This window comes from Haliotis asinina, chromosome 5 (assembly GCF_037392515.1).
Source record: "Haliotis asinina isolate JCU_RB_2024 chromosome 5, JCU_Hal_asi_v2, whole genome shotgun sequence".
Lineage (NCBI taxonomy): Eukaryota > Metazoa > Mollusca > Gastropoda > Lepetellida > Haliotidae > Haliotis > Haliotis asinina.
The window spans coordinates 14,848,412-14,868,360 of NC_090284.1; the positions used below are offsets into that span (position 1 = coordinate 14,848,412).

Genomic DNA, 19,949 nt, shown 5'->3' on the forward strand with positions numbered 1-19,949 from the left:
TTTCGTTGTGTTGAGTCCCAACTTACACTCAACACAGGGGTACACGAAGTCAAGACTAGCATTTGTCCCACTCCCATTTTTGTGGAAGTATGTGGTCCTGTGCACAGAGCTCAGGTCACAAGTCAGTTGAAGGTACGCAACCTGGAGTTCAGAGTCCTGGATGGGTGACCATGTTTGACAGCTTGACTCTTGCGAGTTTCCAGGACTTCAGTCCTGCCCCACAACAATGCACATGTGATACATGTGGTCTCACCTTACTCAAGTGAGTTTGTTGCCTCTATTCACTCAGCACAGAACGGTAACCAGTTGAATAAAGTGACTATAACCTTCTTGTGCCTTGGCAGCTTGGTTTATCCGGGGTAATAGCAACTAGTCATATGGATACTAGTTTCTGTTTAAATGAATTATCATTATCTTTGTCACTATTATCATTTTAAGTTGCAGTGGCTGACTTTGTGTGCTGGTGATTAGGTGACAGACTCATAGGGTGTGGTTTTGAATCCTGAATGGAACTCAACCCAGCAAAAGTACTAGAATCTGTATTTTACAAAGAAAGTGAAATCCCAAATATAACGTTACATTTACCACTTTATTAATGTCATGTGTGATCATAGTTTCTGTCTACCCTGTCTAACGTACAGTAAGCCACCTGGTCTGACCACCTGATCTACTGGGCCATTTCTTGCACTGGAGCATATCATTGTTGGTCGAAAAAGCCCTTGTTACTATTGTATGAGCACCATATTGTTTCTCCTGCAAGCATCGATAGGGACAGTATTTTGCCAGATATAACACAACTCTCTGGACACTCTTTTGTTGTTCTGCTTTGTTCATTTACATCGCTTTTTGAAACATTGCAGCAATATTTAGTTGGGGGATATCAGAAATAGCCTTACACATTGTACCCATATTTGAAATTTAACCAGTTATGATGAGCAAACACATTAACCACTTGGTTACCCCGTCAAAAAGAGTTAGAATCACCCCAATATTCAATATTATGGATCATAATATGAACTATTAAATACTTTGAAAATTGGGGTGGTCCTTCACTTTATTTCTTGGGTATATTTTCTCTCCCACTGTTCTTTGTTTCTTGATGTTTTAATGGACGACAAGATAGTGTAACCAGCAACACGCAAGAGATGTTACCATTTTATTCCACCATACACAATCCATCCAAGCAGAGTCTGCACATCGAGACTGAAGGCTCAATCAATGACTAATGTAACAATACCACTCTTGAAACAATTCTCACTAAACAATACTGTATCCACATTGAAACAAGGCTGGATAATCAACAGTAGATCAACTCATTCAAGCCAAAACTCATTACTTATTGCCACTGAAGTAGAAATATTTTCTTATACTACTAAACATACGTAACTGTACGTGGACACTGTGTTCTAGGACAATACGTGTTCCACATGCTATGGAAGAATCCATTTCAACTGCATAGGGGACCACGGTGGCATGCGACGAAGAGCACATGGAGTTTATACTCTATGTGTATTCGTCAGAGTCCGATGTTTACAAATGGAGGTTAGCTGTGAGTGATAACATCACAGACTGGCCCCTTGTCAAATCTCCCACCTGCTGATATTAAACGCACCCTGCAGATCCATGAATTCAATTGTTGGGAACCACTTTGTTATGAACTGATGTTCTAAGCAATAACTGGTTTAAAAAACGAACTAGTTGCATTTCAGCAGAATCTAAAAACACCAATTTTTAATGAACAAAAATAGTTAATTTTAATCAAACCTGTTACTTCTGATGCACAATATCTCTATTAATAAGTCTTGACTAAACTTGGAAATGTAATGTTAATAATTCGTATCTTCTTTTATTAAGCAAAATAGCAGTAACACCCGACAGACATCAAAATTATTCCCATCAACATTTGAAACTTGAACAACAAACTAAAACTTAACATTCTATATTAGGGGATTCTTTTCATTTGTTTAAAATGACTTGAAAAGGATAAATATCCAATAATATTATGCATAACAATTAACTCCGACTGTAGAGTTCAGTTCCAACAGAACTTGTGCAGACTATGGATTATTCACACAGAAAAGTTGTCTAACAATATATTTCACTCGATAAATATACCAAGCTTGTTATTCTTAATTTATAACAAAACTCTACAACTAATTAATATCTACGATTATAACAAATTGGCTAGAGGATAAATCACAGATGAAATCAACAAGATCAAATATATTAATTTCAAAACAAAAAAGATCATTTCCTATAAATATCAACAAGAACATTGCTTTTTATGCTGTTAACAGATTGTATCACTAGCACATTGTTGTCATTCCGATTATTTAAACAGTAACAAGTCTCAGAACTGTACAATACTCTCTGCTGGTAATGAGAGATGAGAAAACATTTCAAATACAGATATTTTTTTGGAATATCTTGTACTTTTTCGACTGTCTGACCAACTTTCATGTGACTCGTTTTCTTGGTCATTTCTGCGAATCAACTGCCACACCACTAGCTGATCTACATGTAAACATTTTCAAGTGTGAACAAAAACAGACATTTAAGATAATTTTTCTGTCCATACTAATGTTAAAAACACATATGCTCAAATATGGAGGACTAAAAACTTATATTTAATTACTTGAACAAAATATAATCTATAAATAAGCAAAACATGCTTAAGTTGAGCTCCCACAAATAAATTGCCCTTTGAAAGAATTTCAAAACCATGGTAAAATGAAGGTTAAAATATGTTCGCTTAAGAGTTTTTCAAAATGGTTGCTGTTGCAGTTTAGCGAGTCATCATTTGTGAAAACAAAAATGTGAACTTTCAGTCTCGTTGGTCCAGTGGTATCTGATGAAAATTATGATGGATGAAAAAACAGGCCAACAGAAGCTCTGCTCATTTTCTGTTGTTGGTGGTTAAACTGCATGTTCACAAGATATTCCCAAATTGCTTTTGATCCTAATCTGAGTGGTTGAAAAATACCACATGCAGTAACAGATGCAACAAATCTACAGTCTTCTGTATCTTCAGGGTTCACATTTTGGTAAACTACACCTGGGTCCCGATTGACAAAGTGTTTGTAACATTATGACTTATCGTAACTCTAAGCTACATCACTGGCTTGTGAATGGCGTGGTGCTGTTAACACTTTGTGGATAAGGTCCCTTGATTCATTCATGTGCTCTGATAAATCTCAAATTATCTGCCCTTGATTTTCAGAGGGAAAAGAAATTACACACCAATCAAACATCAAGACTAGCAAAAAATGGAAATGGATTCCTTCCTATCAAACTAAAGGCTGGTTTGTAACTTGCGCTCTGATTGGTCAGTCAGTTTTAGGAGATTAGCATACTGAATACTGAAAATCAAGGTAATTTGAGATTAAAGAATCGATTCATGCTTAATGCAGATTTAGCAAAATGCAAACCCTGCATAACAAAGATGCAAATCTGACAGCAAGGAAGTTTTGATAAGTATACAAAGTGGAAATTACCCCAAACATCATTTTGTTCCTATGTAAAATTAAAGTGAAAATTGATCAGTGATGAAAGACCAAACCATCTCAAGAACATTACTGAACACATTAGTTGCTAACTCATCCAGTGTGCAATTAATTCATCAATCTTTGACTTGATTACTCATAGGCATTAATCATGTTAATATCAGTATCTTGCAGTCAGAAAACACAAATGTTATCACGTAACTGTGGTGGTCCAATAAAACCATGGCCCCCATAAAACTTGCTCACGTGTATAGTTACTGTACAAGTTCTTTGCCATCCTGTTGCCAGTGGAGACAATACATGCTACACTCTCACTGAACTCAGATTATTTAATATGATGCCTTAAGGTGAAGGTCAGACAACTCTTCCATAGATTGTCAGATGAAGGCCAAGTCACTTTGACATCCCAATCTTAATGAAGGATGGTTCTTCAGCTGAACGTTTTTAATTCATAATTTGATTCGGAAGTTGGATCCTGTACCATTTTAAATTCAGAAACTGTGACTTTTGGTCATGTAATCAACAGAAATACCATATTCATTTACTGATGTACATACCATGACATCAGAAAAGATGGAAAATATATATCTACAATCACAGTAATACAGCCAATAGTTGTTGAAACAAGGTGTCTAAGTTCATTTTCAAAATGCAGACATCAAATAGGATGGTCTGACAGCTTTGTTTACTAAGAATTTCAAAGCCTTGTTGCAGTAGGACTTTTCAGTTCTTGGGAGTCTGATCTTCATGTAAAGGTATCATTTGAAGGAAATATGTATTTATAATGAGAGTGCACATCCACCTTTATCTCACATTGGCACAACAGTGTATGTCAGGAGTGGGCTAGGATGACAGGGGCAGCGAGACAGCTCACTGTATCCAACACATTGCCAGTACAAGTCAGCATATGAAAAACAATACAATCAAACCTTTTTAATCAGGATGGTTAAAATTTTCTGAAATACCATCTCCAGGGAATCTAGGGTGGGAGAATAACATCATACATAGACAGTAACAGTCATAATCTGGAAGACTCATTTGCCAGAGTGTCTAGATTAACCAGGGTCCAGAATAACATTAAATTGTAATCATTTAGAAATTAGAACATCTGACGTATCGGTCCTACAGTGACTTTGGCAAGTGTGCAGGATAAAGTTGCTGAGTCAGCACCCCAAAGAGGATAATGCATGGATATATATAAGTTATATGGCACATGATTATCGTCTTGCATGGAGTAATGATTGACGATGGTAAATATGGGTGATATACAACATGTGGGATGGAATACACATTCGTGCCGTTCGGTCACTAGATTGTTCATTCACCTCAACAAATAAATAAAAACACATGCAGTCCTCTACAACAGACACTATCATAACAAAGTCATTAAATACATGACTACCTCAAATGTTGGAGTTCAGAAACCATTATTTTATATCTTGAGAAGCTGAGATTTGAAAAAATACCAAAATAAAACTGTGAAAATAATACTGGATAAAAATATTTTCATCTTCAATAATTTTTTAAATTATTTGTTCTTTTGGCATTCTGCTGTCCCAATGTGTTGTCAAAAAGTTGTTTGCCTCATCCTTCCACAGAAAATATTTTTGATGTCAAAATAGTGTTTCTGAAACATACCTCACAGTCTTCCCAGGTTATAAAATGGTCAGTTCCTTCACAGAACAGAGGTGAGTACTTACACTGATAATTGTTGCACAATTATAGCATACATCTGCTCATGATACACTTTAAGCCTTGTAAGCCATGGTAAGCCATGGTAAGCCATGGTAAGCTATGGCGCGATACATCAGTAGACACAATGGTCTGAAGCAGTCACAGAACATTTCCAGTTCTAAATCCAGTTTTGATTTTAGATTTACCAAAACTTACGTCCATGTCAAGTTATTTTTGGTCAAACAAACAAGTATTCCTCAACATGTGAAAATATAAAATTCAACTGAAATGAATAACAAAAATAATTAAAAACAAACAACATATGGTTCCAACATACGGAACACTTTGAAAAACTATTTTATCGCTAATTTTGATTTATTCCCAAATCAAATCAATTACAGACTAATCCCGATACCTAATGACACATGAGTAGAGTTCTACACTGCTTTTGGTAATAATCCTTCAAAATAAGTAGACATCAGGCTTGTATCCATCTGGTGTGGGAACCAGGACTCCTGGCATGACGAGCGAACACTCTTGCTTATGTCTACCTTCCCCCATGCCCCCTCCAGGAATTTTTGTAACTTGTTATTCATGTAAATCTAATATGAAACTGGCATCTGTTCCGGCAATTTGGTTGTAGACAAAGGACCTATACAACAAATAATCACCTGAGAAGTGTACGGGAAAATCTCAAGCTCGACATAGTAACGTCTCGTCTGATTCTAGATACGTTATACAGCCACACATTAAAATTTCATTGCGAGCATTGTGAGAACAGCTCTGCGCAAAGTTATTGAGCTGTGATGACATCACTTCTTCAATAAAGCTAGCGGGGTTCCAGGACATGACTGATAGTGGACTGGAAGTACACGTGGAAGGTCAAGAATGACACTCAGATGCTGGTTGTAAGAACCAAACAGTCAGCAGCATTGGAACAGAAAAAAACCTGATGACGTAAAAGTTTCACCTGATTACTCAGCCCTTAATGAAAGTTACACCTGTATAATGTGATAGTTTTGCTGCATGCATTGGCAGTGGTAGTGTTCACATTAGCAAAATTGCACCTAAATTGAATAAACAATGTCCACATTGCGTTATCCTGGCACCATGTGACATATATCAAAATGTTAGATAATTAGGGATATGGCTGTGTACAGTTTAAGTTTGCTAATGACTTTGGTCCTTACAGAATCTTTAGCCGATACAATTTCAAACTACTGAAATATAAATCTTGACGCACTATTTTTCAGAAAGAAAAATTTGAGTGTTTTTGTATTTTTTACGAATTACTGAAAAAAGATAAGGGAACTGATGAAATGATGTCTAATGATGACAAATGGTGATGAAATATATTTCAGGCAAGCAAATCAGATTCTGGTTTGTTCATTACGTTGTGCAAACACTTATATGACATCTTGGTAGCATGCTGCTGGTTGCCTGAGGTTGCCCTGGCATAACACACCATTCTGCCTGAAGAACTTGCTCAAGTCATGACCATGTCAGTGGATTCTGAATGTACAGAAACAGATTTACCTCTATGCAAAGGTGTGCCGGTATAGCTGGATTGAAGTGGCTTGGCGGTCTCTGCAGATGCCCTTTCAGGGGCATGTGACAAGACACTGAGTTTCACTTCAAAATTTCTTTCAAGAATTTCAGAGAATGGAAAAATGAGACAAGATTTTCTGCTAGCTGCAAATAAGAGATAATCTTGATTCATCTGTAAACACGGTTAAATGCCACTGGCACATGGTGATGACAAACCAACCCAAATGTTTGCCAACTATGGTAGGTTGTAAGGGCCACAACATTGCTCGGGGACATTCTTAACCAAGGGCAAAGTTCAAATGCACAAGAGATTGTGATTTCCCGTATAAGGCCAGACCAATTTCATTTATTGTTTTACTGATCTGCAGGTCATATTTCTTCAAGAATAAGACCAAACTTTTAAATTAATTTTTTTTGCTCAAAAAATAAAATGCTAATGTGATATATAGGGGATACTCTTCAAATCAGTGTGAAACCTTAACTCACTCAATTTAAGCTTAGTCAGCATAAACAAACCAAAAGAGTTTATATGGAAACTCATGTGGTTTATGGCTTTTACTGCTGATTTTTCTTTTTCTAGAACTTCCCTCCTGCCTTTAGGTTTTCACAAAAATCCATAAAACAAGAAATAAAATTGGTATGGCCTAAGCTAAGCATACACATTCTGGCTTGTGTGTGTATTATATGTTCTTAATGGAGATGTGAAATTTGATTGTGATTAGATCTTGCATGCAGTTGCTATGACTTTTATAAATGTTTATCTCAATAACACATTCATATCATTAGTTCCCTTGATTCTTGCTAGTAAAAAAACTCATTATTTATATAAAAAAAACTTACAATAAACCAGCAAACCCTGAACACATATTCAGAAATCTGACACTAAAAGTCTTAAGAAACCACCCTTAGCAATGTTGACATACCCTAAATAGTGAAAGCCTCTTGATAACATCTTGAATGAGCAAACTGGCAAACTAGAAAGTTCAATGCAAGTTCAATGTTTGTACCAGGCAATCACATGACAATAACGCATTTGTTTTCAGGATAATGTGAAACATTGACAACATATTTGTGGAACTAAAGCTAGTACATGGCTTTGCCATGTTACGCAGTGCGTGAGTATAAGCAGCCACCAAGAATTATTACACTGATATTAATACAGGGTAAATATAAAACATCAACGCCAGACAATAACCAGTCTCAATCATTCGCCAAAACAGATTACATTGGGCATAAAAAGACCTAAATGAGTCTCCCTCTCAAAGAACCTAACTAACAGGCTGCCCTTCAGAAAATTGTCAAAAGCACAGAAACAATTTGATAAATCCACATTTAGATGATCAAGGTCACATTAAACATATACAACGATTACTTTAGACAATGAAACTATTTTCCTCTTAATAATCTTTTTAAGACATACATGTATATAACATAGTATAACACATTATTTGCGTATAATGAATTTAAAAAATAAACTTCACATATTTAAGTTTAAATATTTAACTACAAACTAATTGTTCACTTTTTACTCATGTAAATACACCATTAATATCCCCCAATGAAGAACCCAATCTTTGTTTTTATATGTTTCACTGGAACAAGTTACATGAAAGAGAAACAGGAAGTTCAGGTAATTAAGAATGACCTTGATCTTGTAAGCATGGCCTCAGTTTCACTCACACGAATTTGACATGAACACAGTCTGAGGATGGATCTGTTTGCCTGGACAAGTGTATGTGTGTATGTGTGTATGTGTGTGCATCACACATAGAGAGGTCTTGAGAAAATGAGTGCCTGGCTTGACTACATACAGCATGGTATTATGTCACTATTAACATGATGATGAAGATGATGATGACACACAATCTGTGTGACTGAACACAAATGCATAATTTTGGTGATATATACCAAACAAAAATAGTTCAGGATCATATATTTTGGGGGGATATTTGTGTAGTAGATGAGAGTGTGTGAGTTTATCTTATGCTGCTTTTAACAACATTCCAGCAATATCATGGTGGGGGACACAAGGGCTTCACACATTGTGCCCATGTGGGGAATCGAAACCGGTCTTTGACATGACGAGCTAACACGTTAACCACAAGGCTACCCACTTCCTCGTGTAATAGAGGAAAGTGAGCCCACAATGAACCATAGGTAAAATTCATGATCCTCAATTTTCTTTTGTTCAGTATATTAAGCAGATGTTTAAAATGAAAAATTTGAACATGAGAATCAGGTTCTGCATAGATACGGCAACAGCACATTAACAGTGCAAACACTGTATCGTTTCATCAACAATCAAATAGCATGTGAGTTCAGCTATTTCTTATGAAGATGTAAATATGGCTGTACTCTATCCAGGCAAACAGGTCAGATGAATCATTGAAGGAGATGAAGAAATGAGGACATGAGTGGCACATTAGGAGTCTAGTCGTGCTAGTTCACTGGTATATATCCCAATGCTCTCCATGTCGTAGAGTACGAAGTAGATCTGCTTCAGCGAGCTTGTCATCACGGTCATGAAGTAGTTGCTGATAGCACGGAGGATGATCTGAGCTGCCGTCTGTTTCGGGAACCCGGCACTAGGACAAAAGAACATGTACAGTGAGAACAAATGTATTGTGGTTTGAGAGTGCAGTAGGACAACACAAACATCGTGCTTTCATATGAGGAATGAATGAGTTTAGTTTTACGCCGCACTCAGCCATATTCCAGCTGCATGGCGGTGGCCTGTAAATAATTCAGTCTGAACCAGACAATCCAATGATCAACAGCATCGACCTTTGCTATTGGGAACAGTTAACACGTGCCAACCAAGTCAGCAAGTCTGAGCACCCGATCCTGTTAGTTGCCCCTTACATCAAGCATTGTTTTGAGGCAAGCATGGGTTGAAGACATATTCTACCCCAGATTTTCACAGGGGAGTGTCCCAGTCCCAATCTATTATCTACCCCAGATTTTCACAGGGGAGTGTCCCAGTCCCAATCTATTAAGTGTTTGTAATGTTACAACATGTCGTAAGTTTATCATAGATAAAAAAATTTCACAGTGTTACAAACTTTTCATAGAGCAGGACCTACGAACTCTGGAAACGTGGCAACTCAAGTGATTGATGCTAAATTTGTCGACTGTTTAACACCAATGTAAGTAGCATTCCAGCCACAGGATGACAGTCTGAAAATAAGCAAGTCTGGACCAGACAATCCAGTGCTTACATTATGAGCATCAAGCTACACAACTTGGATCAGATGGCAGGTATCGCGTAAGTCAGAACACACACACACCCACCCCCATCCATTTGTTGCCCCTCACAACAAATATGTTAAGGAGAACAATCAAAATGACTTATTGTGCTGAAGACATTCAATGAATTGTGTGAGTGAATCATTAATGGTGTGTTGTTTAATCATGAAGTGTAATGAAAGTTCAATGTGGAAGAAAAGATTGGTGGCATATAGTGATCACAAAGCAAAGATAATAATCCAAGCTTTTCTGGGATACAATCCCATGATTACTGCATCCTGACAATGCAAAGTAGCAACAATGAATTGACTGTCAAAAATATTTGCTTTAGGCAATGAAATTATTGCATGTAAATGAATAAAATGTATACATGCAGCTGCAACGGAAAGAAATCAGTTCAGCTGTGATCAGTCAAAAAATGAAAAATAGCATAAAAATATTTTCAACTATCCTACATTGGAAGGTTTTTGGAGAAGTGTTTTAGAGCAGCCAACATCAAAGGGGTTTAGAGAGACCTGTATCAGAGGGCTTTAGCAACAGTATACAGCAGGGGGATCAAGAGAAACAAACAGCCGGTGGGTTTAGAGAGTCCAACTGCAGAAAGGGTTCGCAGAGGCCAACAGTAGGTAGGTGTAGAGAGACCTACAGCAGGTGAGTTTAGAGAGGCCAACAGCACCCAGATTACAGAGACCAACAGCAAGCAGATAAAGAGAGACCAACAGTAGGTAGGTGTAGAGAGACCTACAGCAGGTGAGTTTAGAGAGGCCAACAGCACCCAGATTACAGAGACCAACAACAAGCAGATAAAGAGAGACCAACAGCAGGCGGGTGTAGAGAGACCTACCGCAGGTAGGTTTAGAGAGGCCAACAGCAGGCGTGAATAGAGAAACCTACAGTAAGCAGTGGTCTAAAGAGACCTACAGCAGGTGGGGTCCAGAAAGTCCTACAGCAGAAAGGGCTTAGAGAGACATATAGCAGGCAGGGTCTAAAGCAACCTACAGCAGAGTCCAGAAAGACCAACAGCAGATGGCTTTAGACTGGCCAACAGCAAAAAGGTTTAGAGAGATCTACAGCAGGTAGGGTTCAGAGGCCCCAACAGCAAAAAGGGCTCCAGAGTCTCCAACAGCAGGGATGTCCAGACCAGCCAACAGCGAAAAAATAATAAGAGAGGTCAACAGCAGAAAGTGAGCGAGTGAGTTTAGTTTTATGCCACAGTCAGCAATATACAAGCCATATGGCAGCAGTCTGTAAATTATCAAATCTGGACAAGACCTATCCAGTGATCAACAGCATGAGCATCGAAATGGGAACTGATGACGTGTCAACCAAGTCAACAAGCCTGACCACCCAATCCCATTATTTAGACAGGCCTTCTCAACATAATGTGTTTACTGCATTTGTCAGTAAAGCCATACCATGAAAGTTGATCACATAGGTAATCAATAGTAGAGCGGTTTCAGGGATGTTTTCACACATGCAGGGTGTAAACCATCATTAGGTGTTCAGTGAGGTCACCATCATTAGGTGTTTAGGGACGTCATCATTATTAGGTGATCAGGGAGATCACAAGATGTTTCAGGAGTTCACCATTGTTAGGTGTTCGGGGAGGTCACCATTATTAGGTGTTTGGGGACGTCATCATTATTAGGTGATCAGGGAGATCACCATCATTAGATGTTTTAGGAGTTCACCATTGTTAGGTGTTTGGGGGCGTCACCATACAATGTTCGGAAAGGTGATAATCTTGAAAGTGGTTTGAGAGGTCACAAACAACAGGTGTTCAGACAGGTATTAGTGCATGCTAGGCCATCTATATCAGAAAGGGATCAGATAAGAGGTGGTCCACACCAGATGGCAAGGGTAGGGCAGGTGTTAGTGCAAGCCAAGAGCCAACTAAACAGTGTTAGCAGTCTACACTACTAGTACAGGTAACTGATATGCCTTACCGTCCACTTCCAATAGAAGGGAAGGCCAGACTTTTCAGGTTTTTCTCATCAGCCAAAGTTAGACAGTTCTTGACTGCTTTTTCCAGCAATTGCTGTGGGTTATCCATTTTCCATGTGGGACCGTTACAATGGATAACATACTTTGCTGGGAAGTGGAAGCCTTGACTGATCACAGCTGGACAAACAAACAACTAAAGTCAATCCATGTCAACAAAACAACACAGATGGAGCCTCAAGTTCTGCAGCCAACTCTGGTTTTATCCAAGGACAGTATAAAACATGCATCAAAATTTGGTTTCTCTATGCCACCTCCGAGATGCAGAACTAGAGGCAATACCTGCATTGAGTATTTCAATGTTCATGTATAGACCAGAACAACAGTGGCATGACAAGCATATGGGTATGCAAGTAATAGTAAATTTTATATATTAAATGAGAACTCTCAAAAAGAAGTTTCTAAACATTGACTACATCTTCAACAAAACTCCAAGGTCTTTGTTCACGATGAGTTAGGAAATGAAATATAAATTCTATGAAAATATGTACAACTTTGAGGACAATGACGCATCCGATGTTATGACTATCATCCACTGTTGTCAGCCTATAACATGATCACTTGCATCAACTCACTTCCCACTCCCGATGGAAGGAATAGCTAAAGACTTGAGGTTTTTCTCGTCAGCGAGAGTAAGAATATTCTTGACAGCTTTCTCTAGCTGCTGCTGCGAGTTTGCTGAGCCCCAAGATGGGCTGTTCACATGGATGACATACTTGGCAGGGAAATTACGACCTGGGCACATGGCCGCTGAAATGTATAATGTTATTATGCTGACAATAGTACTTGATTTAAAATTTACATTTAATACCACATGATGTTAATTCTTCTTTTAAGGTTTGAGATTATTCAGTTTGAGGAGTAGCAAAGTGGTGAATAGGTAGTACTGCTTCATGATATCAGATCTGAACAACAGGGAACCCATACAGTGGGTCTAATGTCGGTCACAGTACAATACTAACCCCTTGCAGTATCAATGGGTCTAATCCAGATCACCAGTATGACAACATTACAACCACTATTATGACAATACTAACTCCCTGCAGTATCAATGGGTCTAACCCAGGTCACCAGTATGACAATGCTAAGGTTTCTAGTATGTCAATATTAACCCCCTGCAGTATCAATGAACCTAACCCTGGTTGCCAATATAACAATACTATGGGTCACCAGTGTGACAATACTAACCACCTGCAGTATCAACAGATCTAACCCTGGTCACCAGCATGACAATATTAAGCCCCTGCAGTATCAATGAACCTAACCCTGGTCACCAGTATAACAATACTGTGGGTCATTAGTATGACAATACTGACTCCCTGCAGTATCAATGGACCAAACCCTTGTCACCAGTATGACAATGCTAAGGTCACCAGTATAACAATACTAACCCCTTGCAGTATCAACGGATCTAACCCTGGTCACCAGTATGACAATACCTAACCTCTGCAGTATTAATAGACCTAACCCTAGTCACCAGTATGACAATGCTAAGGTCACTAGTATGACAATACTAACCCCCTGCAGTATCACTGGACCTAACCCTAGTCACCAGTATGATAATGCTAAGGCCACCAGCATGACAATATTAAGCCCCTGCAGTATCAATGAACCTAACCCTGGTCACCAGTATAACAATACTGTGGGTCATTAGTATGACAATACTGACTCCCTGCAGTATCAATGGACCAAACCCTTGTCACCAGTATGACAATGCTAAGGTCACTAGTATGACAATACTACCCCCTGCAGTATCTCTGGACCTAACCCTAGTCACCAGTATGACAATGCTAAGGTCACTAGTATGACAATACTAACCCCCTGCAGTATCACTGGACCTAACCCTAGTCACCAGTATGACAATGCTAAGGTCACTAGTATGACAATACTAACCCCCTGCAGTATCACTGGACCTAACCCTAGTCACCAGTATGACAATGCTAAGGCCACTAGTATGACAATACTAACCCCCTGCAGTATCACTGGACCTAACCCTAGTCACCAGTATGATAATGCTAAGGCCACTAGTATGACAATACTAACCCCCTGCAGTATCACTGGACCTAACCCTAGTCACCAGTATGACAATGCTAAGGCCATTAGTATGACAATACTAACCCCCTGCAGTATCAATGGGTCCATGAGCTGTTTGAAGGTTGTCAATCTCCTGGCGGAATTCCTTTCCTCCAGCTTTCTCCATTGCCTGACCTGAACAACACAGCAAATATCTTGTGTAAAATAGGACAGGCAAATCATATAACACAAACATATTTGAATATAACACAGTGTCTTGCAGACAGATATCTTATCCTTTATAGAGACAGAAAACACATGGGAAGATGGCAGACAACTCATACCTCTGCAGCGAGGAATATCAAATGGATAAGTTCAATGTCAAATACATCTACCCAGCCAAACATGCATCATAGGTGAACGCATCAAGGGTTGTTAATCCATCTGTCAAGTTGTACCCACCTACTTCTCCACCCATGTGGTATGTGGAGTTGGTGGGGTGGACAATAGCATCAGCAGACATCTTTACAATGTCGCCCTGGAGCACAGTCATCTACAAAAAGGCAATTGATACTTGTTCACCACAACACTAAACCATATTCCACCAGTACAATAGCAGCCTGAAGATAATTTCATCTGGACCAATTAATGATTGATGTGACATGTAAAGATCAATTCAGCAAGTTATGATGTCAGTGAGCCTGATCCATACTATTTCTGTTTTAACCAGCACAGTTTACTTATGATACAATAAGATCCTAACACAACCAAGGGACATAACTATGCACATCCATTATGGGTACCTTAATTGTATAAGCAAATATTACATCAGTGTTACAGCCGAAACATAAAAGAGTGCTCAAAGAAATGGTTACCCCCTTGAGACCACTTGGCAACCATACAGCTGCGTAATCTAACAAGTTGATATGCAACAGCAGATTTTCTACAAATCTTAGGACTTGACTAACTATTTGTGTGGATTTGACAATGGACTTCTCTTTCTCTACAAAATGATTGGTCCCATCTTACCTTCTGTCCCAGGAAGAGTTTCTTCTCAGATAGGATGGTGAATCCACTGGCATCAGTGGTACCGATCTTGGTGTTGCTACTGTCCCCAGCGTTCACCTGTCAATGCATGGAACCAGCAATTAAACACTGATTACATCCACCATGATGTCAACATCTGCTGACATTCTATCATTCAACAGACAACTTCACGAATAATCCTCATAAGATTTCCCAACAGGTTCATAGTAAACTAATGAGAAAATGTTTTCCAAAATATCCATTCAATACAGTGAAATGTCATTTTACAATATGGCTGCCATATAATATACAAGTTAACGTAAGAAATGACTATTTTGCTCCTTAGCAGTTGAACACCGCACTCAGAATTATTTCAACTATATGACTCTGTCTGTAAAGAATTGTTTCTGAATCAAACAATTCAGTCATCAGCATCATGTGAGCTGATCAATGCAGTTGGGATGTAACGACCTGAGTCAAACAAGCCTGACCAACTGATCCCATTACTCGCCTCCTATAACAAGAGTCATCAGAAGATAACCATCTGACAGTTACTTGATGTTTTTTAAGACTATCTTTAAACAGCATAAGGTAAGGTTTTCAAGCTCTGGAAATGAAGCCCATCCCTCCCTTTTTGACATGCAGTCCGAATCGTTTCCATGGAAACCAGCAAAAATAAAAGCCAAAAATCTGTAAATAGCAAAAGGCACCACTTTGGGGTCAGCCTCACATATCTGTCAAGTTTTGCTGGAAGATGTTAAGAAGAAGTGTTCAAGTTGTGCTCCAGAAACGAAGCCCTTCTGAGACTATGTCTGAATCTTTTTCATGGAAACCAAAAAAATGATAAGTCACAAAAACCTGTAAATAGCAAGGGACCACATTAGGTTATGACTGATATATCTCCCATGTTTTTTGAGTTATGCTCAGAAACAAAATGATTGTGGACAGACGAACAGACAGATGAGGCGTCGACTATATCCTCCTGCATTATAGGGCTGTCGCCTATTCTCGCAGGTTTCCTATTCTCACGATAAACACATTTTCTGCAGAGATCACCAATGTGTGATCCTTAGCAGTTGTTTACATCACTGACCAGAAACTAGGAAGTGGCCCAAGTCTGTGAATTATCAAAATCTTGCAGTGTAATGAATATTCGCGAGTTTTAACCAACTTGGACGGATGCATAGCAAATGATGAATCATGAAAATGACTGACCTTGACCTTTCCTCCCTTGACCTTGCTTGGCTTGCCTTTGACTGACACAACACTAACTTTCTTTGGTGAAGGTTTCTTCACCACTTTGGCACTCGGGGAGGGACTTGGGCTGTCAGCTACTTTCTTGGGTTTAGGGGGAGCTGCAGTTACAGGTTTGGAGAGGAGGGTGTTGGGGAACTTGTTGCCCTTCTTCCTCCCGATCAACTCGGGGAGTATCTTTGGTAAAACGCCTCCTGAGGCAATAGTCACATGCTTCAGCAACTGCAAGGAGTCAGTCAATGATGAAGTCAACAGTCAGAAGAATCATAAACACACAAGCTGACAAATTACATTGTCAAAAATGTTTTTCAAGAAACTGATTTTTGGTCTCTCCCTCCATATATATCATGGGTGGGATATAAGTGGCATACACCATGAATCTCAACAACCACAACACTGACATGTAAGTAGTCTTCCAGTTTCTGATTTTATAACTTCAGAGAGAGGGTAGAACGACTGTATAGGGAAAAACAGGAATCTATCAGTCCAAGAGCCCTATTTTGAGCATACCCTAAGCCAATAATCATTAAAATGCATATTTATAATGTGTACAATGCATGGCCTAAAGAATGCTACGGTCACCACATTATCATCCTGGTTAAAAGAACACCCCAAGCCCACTGGGTTAACAATGCCTTATAACATCCTACCGGGTACCCATACACTGCTGGGTGAACATGGGCACATTTCCAACTGTCACTTGTGTAGCCTATCTAGGCAAAACAAGTGCCATATGTGGTTCAGTGTGGGGCAGAACCGAAGACAACCACGAGTGAAGCTGTCTCATGCGATCACATATCAAACAGCACCCTGTGACCAGCGCTGCTCAGTTTTTCCTGACCTGTGCACTGTAGACCAGGTGCAGCTACAGTCGACCAAGCTTGTGCTGAATATCACTGATGGCCATAACAACTCACTTGGTGCAGTTCTTCATCATTGGCAACTGCCAAGAGGATATGTCTGGGAGTTACCCGCCCTTTCCTGTTGTCTCGTGCTGCATTGCCAGCCAACTCCAGGATTTCAGCTGAAAGCAAGATTCCATATGAGTACATTGTATGGACAAGGAATATACATGGGCTAGTGTTTGGGGTTAAAGCAATAAAGACTTGTTGTCTGAGGTAGCTTAACCCCCTGGATGCCACAGGGACATATATGTCCCTCCTCTACATACCTCAGTTTGAAGTCCAATAAAATTCTAAATATACCACGCACATATATATACTTCAAAGTTTTCAATTCTGCTGAAAATTCCCTTTTTCGTGATACCATCCACTGTAATCACAGACCAAGCTAAGGTGCTTAAGATAGCTTTTCAAAATAGGCTTCATCGTAAATGTCGCCATTTTTCACCTTACCCGAAATCGCAATTCAGAGCGTTATTTGATGTATGTTTTGAAATGTGAAAATCGGATAAATACTGTGAGTATTGAGTCTCAAAAATAGCATATTATTGATCACTGATATCAAGTTTTCATGTAACCAGTAATGATAATTCCGAAACATCGCCGATGAACCCAGAATCGGTTGGGATGTTTAAGGCTCTCGGGACAAGGTTGCCCCAGCATTGGTCCATAATGAAAGATCAACTCATAAGAGAGAGGGAGCAAGCGTGAGAGTTTAAGACAAAGCGAGTGTGGGTGTGAACACAGAGAGAGAAGGAACGAGTGAGAGAAGAGTGAGAGAGTGTGGGTGAGAGCACAGGGAGTGAGAGGGAAGCTAAAGTGTGTGACTGCTCCATGTGTTTCATTATACAGAAACGCATAGAATACAAAAATAAACTGGATCTCTCTTGTGTGATATGTTAGTAGAACCCTCCCCACTTGGTCACAGATATATTCTGCTTGGAGACAGATTTTTAAGTGACGCGGACCTTAGTTATCAACTTCATTGATACAGTGACAGATGTATGTCAACATTGATTCTCTGTAAGTGCCATACCTGTCAGCAACAGTTGATTGTAACTGTCAAATCTCGTCAAACTGAATTGTTTCCTTAAATGTAGAATGAGGCTCAGATGCAAGCCAACTCAATTTTTTCTTTTATTAAATGTCTAAAATATCAGAATGAAATGCTATTGACATCCCCTTTTAGATTTTGCAACATCAAGTGTGTAGTCATAATATGTGTATACATAATATAACTGCTGTCACCAAAACCAAAAATGTCTGAAATCTAGTACTTACTTCCACAGTAAACTGATTATATGACACGTTTTCCTAAACTGTTTAAAGCAGCATTGAAATTAATCTATTCGACACCTTTTGCTGCTTATAGCCTACGTCTGCTGCAACATCGCCAAACGCATACTGTTTCCATTAAGTTTCATACATGTTCACCTTCTAAATATAATTAAGTTTACTTCCACATAAATATATATCACTGTAATTCTAAGCCAGTGAAACCTGTTCGATTATGAGTTCTATCGACTGATCTGGCGAGCGAAAACTAGAAGGTTGAACTCAAATGGTCTAAGGGAGACAACTCACAGTTCCACAGGTCATGACGATGTGTAACACTTTGAAATTGTAATACATTTCAATCAACAAGTATGAGTATGTATTAATCAACAGATTACCCGATACATTGTGGAGGCATATATTATGTCTCAACTGTGTAGTAAGATTGATAACTGCACATGCATTCAGTGACCAACACGGTGTGCGATATTGTGTGTTCTGTTGCTATTTACCAGTGAGATACTCGATGACGGCAGCCATGTAAACGGGGGCTCCGGCCCCGATACGGAAGTGATGAGTGTCTCGCTTCAAGTAGCGGAGCATTCGGGCAACTGGGAAAAGGACCCCGGATCGAGCAGATCTCGACATTATCTTCTGTTTCTTTTTACCACCACGACCCGACATGTTGTCTGCTACGCGAACCTCTCCCTGCGATGCTCACACTATTATTAGACGATTGTAGGGCAGGCACGGACACAGCTGGGAGCTCGGTGCCGTTACGCGCTCTCACTCCCTCCGAAGCAATCATTTATTCATTTATTTTTGTCTTTGGTATTAAAATATCAAATCCTATATCCGAATTCATAATACATCTCATCCGTTTTTATATGGAAATTTTCTATCAGGTGTAATGTTTCTTTTTTATTTGTATAATATCATTTAGATTTTCATAAACGAGGGAGAGCGATGTCTAATATAACAGCCGGTTGCGATTACTCGGTCACAGAAAGTGGGCGTGTCTCGACACGATCGGGAAGGGAAGTAACTGTTAACTGCATCAACTTTTTTAGACAATGCATGTTTCACATGCCATTCAAAGTGCTTCCTACATCCCTGATAGTACAAAAAGATACGAATTTCCTTTCAACATACGCCATCACAAACTATGAAAGAAAAGGATACTGCGACAGCGCAACGGCATGAAAGAAATCAGTTTCGTTAATCATAGTGACTGGTTAATTAAGCAACATTTTCTTTGCTACTTTCATAGTTAGAAATCATCTCAACATCTCAAGCCAAAGTCATCAATATCCCCGCAACGGCAAAATACTGTTCATTAATATGAATTATGATTACAGTATGTCAATGTTTTGGTGTGAATATGACAGAGAGGTAGAGGAGAGTGTTGTAACGTTTTACAGTTCTGCTCCGGAAAGAAACGCTACCACCAACTTCAGTCGAGGTCGAACTTGTTGCCATGGATCTGCAAAACATGTTTTATTCAGAT

The 19,949-nt window shown here is 39.1% G+C and overlaps 1 protein-coding gene across 2 annotated transcripts; it reads right to left on the minus strand.

Annotated features, from left to right (window-relative positions):
- Positions 1-1,143: 1,143 nt before the first annotated feature.
- LOC137283478 (core histone macro-H2A.1-like) lies at positions 1,144-19,211 on the minus strand. 2 transcript variants are annotated; one of them, XM_067814999.1, is made up of 8 exons: positions 18,955-19,211; positions 17,183-17,289; positions 16,227-16,487; positions 15,015-15,110; positions 14,448-14,538; positions 14,091-14,180; positions 11,918-12,092; positions 1,144-9,310 (listed from the first exon to the last, which is right to left on the minus strand). In XM_067814999.1, the coding sequence occupies exons 1-8, from the start codon at positions 19,124-19,126 to the stop codon at positions 9,148-9,150; spliced, it is 1,155 nt and encodes a 384-aa protein (XP_067671100.1). In that variant the 5' UTR covers positions 19,127-19,211; the 3' UTR covers positions 1,144-9,147. The 2 variants fall into 2 exon arrangements, with proteins under 2 accessions (XP_067671100.1, XP_067671099.1); XM_067814998.1 differs by lacking the exon at positions 11,918-12,092 and adding an exon at positions 12,548-12,722.
- Between the last annotated feature and the right edge of the window lie 738 nt (positions 19,212-19,949).

Excerpts from the sequence above, each read along its gene's own strand:
- LOC137283478 (XM_067814999.1), bottom strand. The coding sequence starts at position 19,126 with ATGTCGGGTCGTGGTGGTAAAAAGAAACAGAAGATAATGTCGAGATCT. Across the intron at positions 15,111-16,226 it reads TCAAGGGAGGAAAGGTCAAG|GTGAACGCTGGGGACAGTAG; the intron begins GTCAGTCATTTT and ends ATGCATTGACAG. Across the intron at positions 9,311-11,917 it reads CCTTCTATTGGAAGTGGACG|TGCCGGGTTCCCGAAACAGA; the intron begins GTAAGGCATATC and ends CTTTTGTCCTAG.